General features: G+C 42.2%; 2 protein-coding genes across 2 annotated transcripts in view; one reads left to right on the top strand and one right to left on the bottom strand.

Moving 5' to 3' along the window:
• LOC138019818 (BTB/POZ domain-containing protein 8-like) overlaps positions 1 to 3210 on the top strand; it is a 15498-nt gene extending 12288 nt beyond the window's left edge. Inside the window, exons 12-14 of the mRNA XM_068866731.1 lie at positions 1 to 25; positions 380 to 459; positions 1948 to 3210. The exon at positions 1 to 25 is cut by the window's left edge and continues 105 nt beyond it. Of these exons, the coding sequence (XP_068722832.1) occupies positions 1 to 25; positions 380 to 459; positions 1948 to 3039 (1197 nt within the window). The 3' untranslated portion in view covers positions 3040 to 3210. The remainder of the gene's footprint in view (positions 26 to 379; positions 460 to 1947) is intronic.
• A 1827-nt stretch (positions 3211 to 5037) lies between these two features.
• On the bottom strand, positions 5038 to 11554 carry LOC138018554 (kelch-like protein 12). Its single transcript, XM_068865228.1, has 5 exons — positions 10666 to 11554; positions 9365 to 9511; positions 8593 to 8761; positions 6541 to 6675; positions 5038 to 5541 (listed from the first exon to the last, which is right to left on the bottom strand). Exons 1-5 carry the CDS (start codon positions 11552 to 11554, stop codon positions 5121 to 5123), a joined length of 1761 nt encoding a protein of 586 aa, XP_068721329.1. The 3' UTR covers positions 5038 to 5120.
• Between the last annotated feature and the right edge of the window lie 1302 nt (positions 11555 to 12856).

Below are 12856 nucleotides of genomic sequence, written 5' to 3'. Positions count from 1 at the left end.
ACAACCCAGAAAGATATAAAAGAAGGTAAAATTCTCTGCTTTTCTTTACTTACCTACGATGTAAATTGTACTTTTCGTTTTCAAGTACGCATTCTACCGCGGGATATTCTTCTTTTAAGCAAGGCTTCTGATTACTGAACTCTTTGGCTCAACGCGACGGTCAGAAAACACGACAAAAAAGGTCTCGATGAACAGAGAGAACTTGGTACACGTTTTGCGATTTTGTGTGAGTTTTGTGCATCGGACAATCCCTTGGACCCATTTCACCCTAAAAATTGTGGCTGGCTTTACCCATAGTTTTGTCCATTTTACCGTATAAGTTTCTGTTAGTTTTGCACGTGGTGATTTTTAAAACTTCTCCGCGGGTTTTTTTTTCCAGGTGCCGTTTTCAGTAGTCTTGGTGATTTAGAGGATTTCCGTGTAGCAATGAAAGGGAGAAATGCACCGAAGCCGGCCGCGGTAAGCTTTCTTGCCCCATTAGGGATTTTAAGCACCGACTATGGTTTACGGCAACGGTGACGCCACAAAAATATGAGGAAATATGATCGTGCTGCACTTATTTTAGTTCATTTTTTCCGCGTACTCTGCAAAAGAGTAGCGGTGAAAAAAACAGCATTGCAGGGTTTTGTCGACAAAGGAGAATGGGAGAACACAGCAGTGAATCGTTAAATCTCTACCTCTACTTCGAGACCGCTTGTACCAATTAAGCAAAAGAGGACGTTTTCCGTGTTTCCATATCCTCATCTAAACACGAGGGGAAGTTGGGAGAATTCGAGACATGCAGTTATCCGAACCCGAGACGCAGTCGAGGGTTTGCATAACTGTCGAGAATTCTCCCAACTCCCCCGAGTGTTTATAGTTGAGGCTATGGAAACACGGAAAAAAGTCCTCTATTGCTTTTATAAAATATTTCTCAAAGATAATTCGACAAATGAAGGAAACGGCTGGTTGTTTTACTTCTTGATTGAAATACATTTTGTTGATACACGCAGCCAATCAAAACGTGCGTCTGACGACATATAACCAATCAAAATTTGTGTAATGTCACAGCCATGTTTCCATAATACATCTAAACACAGCTATTGACCAATGAGAGTGCGCCTACTATCGCAATTATTTAACAATCCAGTTATAGTATAGGATTAGGGTTGTTACTATAGATACGGACATGGATACGTCGTTGAGAGACCGATTATTGTGCACGCGCATACCTAACAAGTTAAAAGAGGTTGACAAACGGTTTTAAGGACGGTGCGTACTATTATTATTGCGCATGCGTTCTGTGCATCTCGAGATACTCGGGTTTCCTATCAGTGATGCTTACTAACACCGGGATATTTTTGCGCGGTTCAAAACTATCCGGAGAAAGTATATCTTAGTTATTAATATTGGTATCCAAAAAGAAAATTGGGGGTTACCATGCATTTGTGAGAGAGAATTAAGCTTCAATTTGAGAAAGAACGCCATACATTGCTTTGTATTTTAAAGCTGTTTACAAATATTATGCATGAATTATCTTTGGAAAATGCGTGGTTACCCCCAAATTTCTTTAATTTCAACAACACTTGTTAAGCTCTACATTTCCTGCAAAATCATAAACCAGGGCAAAAATATCTTTGAATTAGTAGGCACCGTCCATTCAGCATTCGCGATAACAAAATAAATATGGAATGGCTGTTGAAGCAAAGTTCAAACTTGTTTCAACACGGTTGAAGGGAGGGTAGGGGGAAGCGGTTTCGACATTGCCCGGGCCTTTACTCCTGACCTCTGGTTGGGTTGGTATGTTTTACGGCTTGACAGTGAAAAACCGAAACATTATGAAATTATTTTACAATTTCAATTCCAAACCGCCCGTTTTCCTATGACCATTTTGCGCTATCACTTTTAACTTTAGCCATCAGCATCTCTACATTATATTAGTTGGTTCTGTTTCTGGTTTGTTGACAGTCCCTAAGCAGACCGACCCCCACGAAACGACCCGGACTCGATTCCCGTACTAGGGGCACTGGGAGGGGAAATCCTACAGCTGAACGACAAGCAAACAAACGCTCCAATGCAGAGAGGCCGTCATTGACTGGAGGCTTGCCAACGAGAACAGTGGACGCCATGAAGATTAAGCGCTCCGCGAGACAGCCTTCGTCTGCTCAGAGTAGTAATGGATCATCATCTGTAAGGAATTCGTCATTATCTTCCAACGACGCGTCTCACAAAAGACCCGTGTCTTTTCTATCTTCAGCTGCTTCTGGAACTTCAAAATTATCCTCTCAGTTATCCGCGATGAAGAAGAACTCAGATAAAACATCCTCTTATACGGTAGGTCGTGGGAAAACACTGCCCCTAAAAAGCTCCTCAGATGATTCGAAGACTCGGCAGTCTTCACCCGCATCGGCGACATCAAGCACTAAAAAGAGAAATTCCTGTACTGAAGGAAACTCGAAAGAAAAGCTTTCCCGTCGTGGAAGCTCTGGCCCTAAGAAGAGCCAAGAAGTCTCAAGGCCTTCTATGCCTCGTAGCAACACCGAAAGTACCTTGTCAAAGAATTTAAAAGGAAAAACTCTTTCTCCGGCTGTAAGGTTTTCCTTCGAAGCTAAAGAAAGCCAAGAGGATCCCAAACCTTTTTTGTCGCGTAGTAAGACCGAGAATACTTTGTCAAGGAATAGGAAAGAGAAGTCTCAATCTTCTGTGACAAACCCTGCTTGGTCTACACAGAGGCAAGCGGATTCGAGGCCTTCTCTACCGCGAAGTAAGACCGACAGTGAGTTGTCAAAGGCTTTGAAAGAAAGAACCCTTAATGTCGAGGGTCCAAGCTCGCAAACTGAAAAGGCGCCAAATGGCCGTCAGCAGCGTGCAAGAGAAACCATTAAGGCTTCGTCTGCTTGCAATTCAAACGAACCAATGGCTTCAGCTGTAGTCAAAGACTCAAGCCGGAGAAAAGTACTCTTTAGGGATGTTGCTGGTACTTTGTGTTCATCAACTCAGACAAGCAAAGACGACGGAAATGATTTGACTTCCAATGTCGACAGGAATGGTCACAGCTGAAGTATAAAGGCATGCCTTAGTGCTTCCCTAAAAAGGCATTTTTGGGATCGAAGGCGTCATGACACGACTCCCAAAATAATCTTGATGATCCGATAGTGAATAAAACTAGGTTTGTACTTCAATTTTCAATGCGTCAGAATAGCAATAAATAAAGTTTTTTTTCCACGTTTCAAATATGTGCTTTTTGATTCATGAAAAAATAAATTTCCAATTGTCGATATTAGGCTGATTTAGCAACATAACTGGAACATCGGTTGGCGACAGCGCGCGCAAAAAATGTCCATCTGTATTTGTTAGGTGGGATTAGAGTAGAATCCAGACTATTCCGCGCGTTCTCTCGTCGTCAACTGAGGTTCCCGTACCTAATATACCTCAAACCGAATGGCGTGAAGGAAGAATCTTTAAGGCGAGGTATGAAATTTGTTTCCCCTCACCTAGCCGGCTGCTGATACCTTACATCTGTTGTCGCCTAAGTCTTTGGGTCTTTGTTTCACTGGGGACTCTTCAGTAACGGGTAAACTTTTAGTTTCTTTCAAAACAAACCTTTATATTCAAACTGAAAGAGCAATCACTCTGTTCAATCGTAAACGGGCAAAATACGGCGCGAGGTTTTTTAATGCAGTTTTGATTGAAGAAAATTGACGTTTCTGTGCCAATTAAGTTGTCTTACGTTTGAGGTTCGCTTGAGGAGAATTTATTTATTTATTTATTTATTTATTTCAAGCTTCACCCAAAGGTGGATGAAGTGAAAGCAATAAATGGTTTCAATATTTGACCTAAACAGGAGCCCATCTGGAGCGTGCAACTTCCATACAGCGTCTGTGAAACGGCGTTTTCACAAGTAGGTTTATTTTTAGACTTAGCCCTTACCGCGAATTAGGTAAAAAAACAAAGGCAGTTGCGGTTCGGTGACCCTATAACGTCAGCTTAATTTCTTGTAATTGGTCATCGGGCTCCTGTGGAAGTCTCATTCGCGGGAAATTCAATCTAAAATAAATCGGTCTGTGAAAACGCCGTTACACGAACACAGTAGAGTTGTAGGCTCAGGGTCATGGGTTCCTGACCTAAACTGATTTCTTCTGTTTTAGGTAAATGTAGGAAGCAACACAAAAAACAGTTGGCTGTGGGTCGGCCAATTAAACGGTTTGACCGTTAGGGGACCAAAATTTTAAATAGTAATAGTGAGCTTCATCTTGAAAGTGAAGAAAGTACTTTAGGGGTGGGTTATCCAATCAGTTATATTTGTAATCGAAAGGTAACAAATTCGGCGCCTTTCACGAGCACACTTTTTTTACATCAGCGTACCCGAGTTTAATTTGTGCGAGTGAAGAACGGCCGCGGGTGGGTGGCGAACCTATGCCAGACCAATAATGAGGGTCATAACATAGCTGAGGAGACAGTGCTGCGTTTGTAATTTTATCTGAAAATGGTTAGCCTTTCAAGTTTTCTCTGATACGGTCTTTAAACCGTAGATCCCATCTCAACCCTGGCTCATAGATTCGTGAACAGTAGGGCGCAGAGTTTGTAGTGTCTTATTCTTTGAAGGAAATCGTGGGTGGCTTGAAGTGATGTCTTTAAAGCCTTATGGTTTATTAGGCCACGTAGGCAGCAATGGCCATAAGTCAGGAAGGGGGGGGGGGGGGGGGTTCGAGTACTGGAACGTTAGGACTAAGCCAGAATGAGAAGAATATCAAGTGGGCGGGGCTGGGTATTTCAGGATTAAAAAAGATCTGTCAAGTCTCACTGTCGGCTGGGGATTACTGTGGAAGGGGTAAAGCTTGGGGTACTACGAATTCTGGGAACGTTTAGAGAAACTAAAGAATCAATGAGCACGTATTTATTTCAAGATTTGTCTTTCTTTTAATAAGCTATTCTGGAGCGAATTAAAAGCGAAGTATCCAATGTATAATCCAGATAAATTAATCATGGATTACTGTCCGGTTCTAACTCAATTTTTTCGAAAGAGGTATAAAATGCAGTCTTTCAGTCTACAAACGAACAAGTATGGTATCGAGAACAAACACAGAAAATAAGACTTCAATTTAGAAGCATTCTCAACGCCAAGTACACGGCCAGGCCCGTCAGCAGACAATACACATGTGTCCGCGATTGCCCCGGTTCTTGGGTTTCTGTTCGTTCGTAGACTGGAAGGATAAAAAACAGCATCGTACACCAGTTGTAGGTCGAGGAAGAGACGGCAACCGCTGCCAGACACGAGTGGTGATGTCGTAACACTCGACGGAGTTTAAACTGATCCCGTCCCAACCCCCGACGAGGTATATCTTGTTGTTGAATACGCATGCGCCGGCGTTGGATCGCGGGGTGTTCATAGGAGGGACCTGGGTCCACTCTAGTGTGTTGAAGTTGTAGCATTCGACGGATCGCAAAGTGTCGTTGCCGTCGTAGCCACCCAGTACGTACATCTCGTCCTCTGCAACAACTGCGCTCGGAAATGAACGCCTATCACGCATGGGCTGGACTTCGGTTGAGCTCCAGGTGTCCCTAATAATCGAAAATAGAGTGAACAAAGAGACCAATGATTGCAATTTCACCCCAGGTGGTTGCGACGTGACAACTGATTTTCCATACGTTGTATTGCAACGTTTGCAATATCAGCCCGGCAATGAAAAACTTCTTTCGACCTCGTGTGAACATAGAGGGATAGACAGGTTGAAGGAAATGCTGCCCAATTGTGACACCGTTCCAATCTCGACCCCAGAGCTCTTCTCTTTTGCGCATGAATGAGGGAGAGAAGAGCTCTGCTGAAACCTGAAACAAGGTGTCTTCTCATTGGTTTTCATGAAGAACAATGAAAAGCGAGGAGTGAGTAGGCGCCGTAACGTTCAAATAGCCATTTTTTTGGCTATAAAAACCCTACGGCTCATGTTCACCTACATAGAGCTTCCCAGACCCTCGGGTCATGCGCAGACATAAGATCCGAGGCTCTGGTGACGAGAACGACACCGATCGACCAGGTTGACTCGCAACGGGAGAGCATTTGCTTTGTCGAAACGACAACTGCCCATTGTAACAGCGCCTTAACGTCCTCAACTTGCTATGATCATGATTTTCATTTTGTCTGTGAGCGAACGCTCTAAAGCAAGGGCCGGTGTTTTGATAGAGCGTGCTTTAACACGCACTGTTTTTTACAGGTGAATAAAAACTCTTGTTCAAAATTAAGACTTCTCTTCTACTCACTTTGAAAAACTTGGAGACTGAAAACAACTCGGGTGACTTATGTCAATTTTTCAAACGCAATTGTTTTTCTTTTTGCTGTTCGATACAACAGAATGCATAGTCTTCCGTAATGCTTTGCGATCACACTGATTATGGGTTCGCCTCCACAAACGACAACACTGTTCAAGCCCCTTTTGCGTTCTCACCAACAAGAAAGTAGTGTTGCTGGGGATAAGATTGCATGTGTGGGATCTTTCCATGTAATGTGTTGGTGCGCAAAATGCAAGCAATCGTTTCTGAGATATCTCTTGATGCATATGTTACCTTGTAGTGTCGTAAACCTCCACTGTGTTCAGAATGCTCGATCCATCATGACCACCGATCACGTAAATGAATTTTCCGTGAACCACAGCGCAGATGCACCTTCTCCTGGTCGGCATCTGAGCCTTGGCGCGCCATCTTAAACAGAGCCAAGAAGAAATTGATCAGTTAGATGCATTGCCTCTGTTGCATGCTTACGTTGTCGTCAAAACCTCAAATTTGGTAATTTCACGTCGTCGTTATGCAGAGGACCCTAACCCTATAAGGACATAAGCGTGCTGCACGTGCAGCACGGTTTTTAGCAAGTACGTTTTCGGTCCTCTGCAAAACGACGACGTGAAATCACCAAATTTGAGGTTTTGACGACAACGTAAGCATGCAAGAGAGAATCTTTCATTCTCTCTTTTCACTCTGAAACCGCTCGTACCAATTAATTTTTAGGATCATTTGTCCAAATTGTAGGACATGAACGAAATGGAATAATCGCGAAAGACTTATGATAGAGCCAAGTTATATTATGAGGTGACATTTTCGTCGACCGTCGCCGTCGTAGATCTTAAGGTCCCTACTATTTTACCCTATGAGTGACGGAAAAATTAAATTGTGTCTCTCAGTGAGGAGCGAATTTCGTGATTGTTTACTCATATCGCCATCTCTGTTATCCCTATAATACCGCATTAGTCGTCGTATATGGTTACATTAACGGAGACCTAAGATATGACTGTCATGACTATAGCCCATCAGTCTAAATATCTTTACCAAACACCCAAACACAAAATGAAAGCATTTTGATCGATTGATTCTTGGGTTTGAGGGAATTGTACCCGCTGCCAAAAAAGCAACACTGGATGGAGCAGCCCATTGTTGAGCTGACTCCCAGCCTATTCCAGCTGGCTGTCGTGCTGTGCTCCGAGGTCATACATGGGTCGTATTCAGGGGCCGAGCTCCTAACCGGTAGCACAGCTCTTTCGGTTATTATTATTATTATTATTATTATTATTATTATTATTATTATTATTATTATTATTATTATTATTATTATTATTATTATTATTATTATTATTATTATTATTATAACAAGGGAACACAAGCAAATTTTTAAAGGGAACAAGGAACCCCCTGAGAGGGCCTTCCTTTCTTCAAAAATTTGATTTTATCAACGGAGTTGATAATGTAAATTGGCCACCGTACAGAGATTCTAAAAGCTGACGTTTCGAGCGTTAGCCCCTCGTCAGATTCGCTCTGACGAAGGGCTAACGCTCGAAGCGTCAGCTTTTAGAATCTCTGTACGGTGGCCAATTTACATTATCAACTCCGTTGATAAAACCAAATTTTTGTATAGTACTTCCCCACCGACGCAGCACCACAGTTTCTTTAGAAACTACCCCCTTCTTCCTTTCTTCACTCTGCTAAGATTGAAGCTCGTGGCGCCATCTTGTTGGGATCACTTTCGCCCAAAAGCTTCGTGAGTACAGTGAAGTAATAAGTAAAAACGAAACCTTCTGTTACGTTCTGCGGAAAGACTTGCAGAAAGTGGTCTTCACGACATTGCCAAATTGCTTTCCTCTCACTTTGAACTTTCATGAACGCTAGGGTTGCAAGGTGGCAGCAACAAGATGGCCACCGCGCATTTTGTTCTGCTTCAATTCAAACAATAGATACTTGATCTCCCGGGAGACTCGCATATGAAAGGGGCGGGGATGCTCATCGTCTCGCGTAGGAGTGTAAATTTCGGATCTTGGTCTTCCTTAGGGTGTTCTGGGCAAAACGCCATCATGTAGGTCATATGTAGCCGTTAGGCCAAGCCCAGATTGGCCTTCTTTAGTGGTTTAATTCAAAATGTCCGACGAGCATCCCCGCCCCTTCATATGCGAAGTTTTTCCCGCCCCCTGGCTTGATCCAGCTTTTTTGGATTAGTGTTTGTACGAAACAAAATTGCCTGCGATAAAGTCGTCTATGGTTGCTTCAGTTTGGAGTTTCATCTCTATGTGGAATGCAGTGTATATTTGTGCCGACCTGAAAGTGTGATTCAGTATTTTACAGCAGGAGGTTTACCTTGCAGCCTGGAATCCATAAGCTTCCATGGTATTGAGTGTAATTTGGCCGTCATAGCCACCAACCACATAAATATGACCATCCACCTCCACGGATCCATGCTTGCTTCTTCGGGTCAACATGTTTGGCATATTATGCCACTCCTTCTGGCGGACGTCATAACGCTGAGCTAGGAGCAGAAGAAATGTACATAGCGCTATTCAGTATTTGCAGGTGCCCATCTGGAGAGTGCAACTTCCATACAGCGTCTGTGAAACGGCGTTTTCACAAGTAGGTTTATTTTTAGACTAGCCCTTCCCGCGAATTAGGTCAAAAAACAAAGGCAGTTCCGGTTCGGTGACCCTATGACGTCAGCTTAATTTCTTGTAATTGGTCATCGGGCTCCTGTGGGAGTCTCATTAGCGCGAAATTCAATCTAAAAATAACCTCTTGTGAAAACGCCGTTGCACGAAAATAGGTAAGTTGCACGCTCCGGGTGATGGGCTCCTGGTGTTTGTGTCTACTTAAACAACAGTTTCCCTCCCCCATCTCCTGCTTCTTCCCTCAACCACAGCCACACAAAGACTTCTTGACGCTTATCAAAATCGTCGTGCATATAATTACGCGCATTCTGGACATATTATCTGTATCTGACAGACTCCAAGAATGAGTCATCTTTATGCTGTAAAACATAAAAATCTAGCTGTGGGCCCCTCCCCTCCGTTTGTCAGCACTCCGATAGAAACGCAATATCCAAGATTGAGGATTTAATATAGATACAAGTATATGTTACCTATGTCTAAAGTTTCTGAGTTGACATTACAATAACCACCGGTGACGTAAAGCTGGCCTCCAAAACTGGTGATGCTATGATATCCACGATCCTTTGTAAACCTCGGCAGATCGGACCAAAGCTGGGTCACCACATTGAAACCAAAAACTGAAAGAGAAGTACTATTGGGTCAAACAGTTTTCAGCAAACGCACTAAATGTAAACGAGAACTTGATGACAATGCAATAAGGAAAAAGTGAAAAAATGTCATTTGGGAGTAAAACAAATAATCAACAATGAACTGTAGACGATCGGAACGGTGAAAACTGAAAGTACAAAAGAAATGAACCAATCAGAATGTAGGAAATACACGGTATCCACATCAAGCGCGGGAAAGGGCGCATGAGCATGATTGGTTTGTCCAATCGTGGCACTCCTCGCTACCCACTATCCAATAACGTTAGCGCCCTTAAACGCATGGGGACTACTTTGAGGATGTCGTTAAAACGTTTCCAGCCCTTCCCCCCCTTCCCGTTTTCTTGCACCCGTTCCGATTCCTGGGAATTTGGGTTTTTATAAGACTTTGCAGGCACGCTACTGAAATCAGGTACGTACTGTAAACCGATCCATGACAAAGAGGAATAAGAACATACGAAAAATTGCAATTTTGCGTAGCATTGGCACATTAAGCTCATAATGGATTACGGGCATCTCATTGTATGAGAATTCGGCGCAATATTTTAATGTAATTGTTTACAAACAATTGAATGTACCAGAAGGAAGAAGTACGTAAATGTCCGAAAATTTGTTATATTTGTAAGTGTGATAACCGTTGCATTAGATGAGAATTGGATTGTGCCAAATGTTGCCGAGTCCTTTAAGATGCATAAAAATTCAAAACGACCGCAAGCACTATAACAAAACTCTTAATTATTATCAGTGATACGTATACTATAATGAAAACTACTTTAAGAGACACCTCATACTGAACGAGTTAGAGGGTCGTACGTAAGTTGCGGCCCGCATTCTTTCCATTTAGAATTTAAGTCCCATGTGCATAGCATGTTTGCAATAACTTAACTGGGAGAAATCTGGAACTGTAACTTACAATATGGTCCAACAGAAGGGAGATTAGTGACACATTTGTTATATCTCTAGGCCTATTAATCAACTTTCAAATTTAGAGGTCCGTATTTTACAATATGGCCGCCGCTAAAATAGCCAATCGCAACGCGCGTACCATTTAAGACCGAACGTACCCTCCCTAGCCAGTGTAAGGTTTGATCACAAAGTGGCATGTGAATGTACAATTTGAGTCTTACCCGTGCTTTGATTATGAAAGTCTCCGTTCCCTCCCATAGCGATGAGAATCTCGTGAAAGCGTTCATAGTTGCGTGGCGTCGTTCTTGCGTTGTCAAGAAGCTGACGACGATCCGGCAACAAGTGATAATGCTGTGCCTCTTGAAGCAGCTCCTTACACCTTGGTGAAGAAATAATCAGTGCTTCGTGTTCCACCACATCAACGAGATAATACGGAGATACAAGGGGCAAACGAATGTACTCCATCAATTCTTCAAAGAACTCGCGTCTGTTTTCAAGATCGTAGTTAATCCAGCCGAGGAGAGCCTCGTAAACCTTTTCTTCGTTTTCCACCGAAATGTCATCACTCTGAAGTAAAAATTCTACTTGTTTTTGCTCCAAATCGAGAAACTCCTCACACTCGGCAACGTTCGAAAAGTTTTGGTAAATGAAAGTTGTTGTTACTCCATACAGTTTGTGGCAAGCATAAGTCTCGGCCAACCCTTGGATGCCAATGCAGTTTTTAACGTTCAGTCTGCTTTCTAAGAAGCGCGAGCAAGCGTCCTTTACTGACTGAACAAGCATTAGGTTTGCGCTTTGTAGAATGGGCTCGACGTTATTCCAGTCTAGAGTGATTTCTCCGGTGTAGATAAAATTCATTATGGTTTTCATGCTGTCTTTATCGACGCCACTGATGGTAACTTCCCGTGCATGACGCTCCTTCATGTTCCCATTAAACATGGCAAAGAAGTAATCAGAGCTGGCGGACAGGATGTTTCTGTGAGCGTAAAATTCTTCATCCTCGATTTTGATGGTAACATCGCACATGATGCCTTGTTTCTGGAGTCCACTTAATTTCATTAGTACATCTCTGGAGTATTTTTCGTCAGAAAAGACGAAACTGTCATCCATGCTTAGTTTTCTTTTCAGAGTATTTAGGCTTTTATGAAGGGATCGCCTTCTCGACGGCATATAACTTCTACCACATGTGGGCTACATCTCAAAAAACATGAATGGTCTAAAACGGAGAACTCTTTTCTGGCATCGTTGAAAACAATCTATTATGACGCATAATTCGTAATGAAAGGTAAAGTTACGTCAACGCTAAAAAAAATTAATAAACAGAGAGGAGTTAGGGAGAAGTTTAGTTAACTGGAGCAGAGAGGAAGCGAATTTTTTTTGTGATAAAATATAATACATGATAACAATAACAATAAAGTTACTATTAAATAATTAGGGCGCAAGAGATGCGATCTCAAGTTAGCAGTATTAAATAGCAGTGCGCGCGCGCAAAGCCTGAGACCTCTACTTTCTGCAAAACGCTGCAGCAACTTGTAACACACTTTTTTGTTGCGAGACAGGTCGTGCGTGCGATGTAACACGCGCCACATCGCTTTTCGACTAGTTTCGCAGCAATATTGCGAGACAAGTTGGACGTTTTTTGTTGCTCGTATTACTGTAGCTTAATATAAGTGAGCGGCTTACAGTACCTGGAGGGTGAATTGCACTGTGCGTTGATTTGGCCTAAAACGTTCTGAAAATGGGAAGAAAAAGCTTTGTTAGATATCGTGAGTTTTATCTCAAAAGTTAGCGTGATTCCCTAGCCTGATTTTGTGCGTACATAAAATGTTCGTTTTTTCATTCTTAAAGAAAATTTAAAAAATATTATGGAGTGGAATTTTCTTTTCAAAAATAACCGAAGTTCTACTAGATAGCTTTTTTTGCATTTGTCTTTTGGAAAAAAAAGTACTAGCTCGCCTAATTATTAGGACGGTGCCTACCAATTCAAAGGTATTTTTTCGCGGTTTCCTGAATATGTGATCTTAACAAGTATTATTGACATCCAAAAAGAAAATTGGGGGTAACCACGTATTTTTCGAAGATAATTAATCAACAATATTTGTAAAAAGCTTTAAAATACAAATCAATTTATGGTGTTCTTTGCCAAATTGAAGCTTTACTATCTGTGAAAAATGCATGGTTACCCCCAATTTTCTTTTTGGATACCAAGAGCACTTGCTAAGTTCTGTTTTCTCCGCATAGTTTTGAACCGCGCAAAAATATCCCTGTATTAATAAGCACCGCCGATAGGAAATCCGAGTATCTCGAGATGCGCAGAACGTATGCGCAATAACAATAGTAGGCACCATCCTTTAGCAGCGCTATACCGTTATCATGGCATCGATTTGAAACCAGCAATAGTTCTAGACTAGT

The sequence above is a fragment of the Montipora capricornis genome, chromosome 10 (genome assembly GCF_036669925.1).
Source record: "Montipora capricornis isolate CH-2021 chromosome 10, ASM3666992v2, whole genome shotgun sequence".
NCBI lineage: Eukaryota > Metazoa > Cnidaria > Anthozoa > Scleractinia > Acroporidae > Montipora > Montipora capricornis.
The sequence above is the reverse complement of the archived record's forward strand: the minus strand, read 5'-3'. Positions and strand labels throughout refer to the sequence as shown.

Bases quoted from the DNA above. Each gene is read 5' to 3' on its own strand.
- LOC138018554 (XM_068865228.1), bottom strand. From the start codon at position 11,554: ATGGATGACAGTTTCGTCTTTTCTGACGAAAAATACTCCAGAGATGTA. The intron at 9,512-10,665 runs GTAAGACTCAAA...CTTCTCTTTCAG, and splicing joins CTTTCATAATCAAAGCACGG to TTTTTGGTTTCAATGTGGTG. The intron at 6,676-8,592 runs GTAAACCTCCTG...GCTCTGTTTAAG, and splicing joins TATGGATTCCAGGCTGCAAG to ATGGCGCGCCAAGGCTCAGA.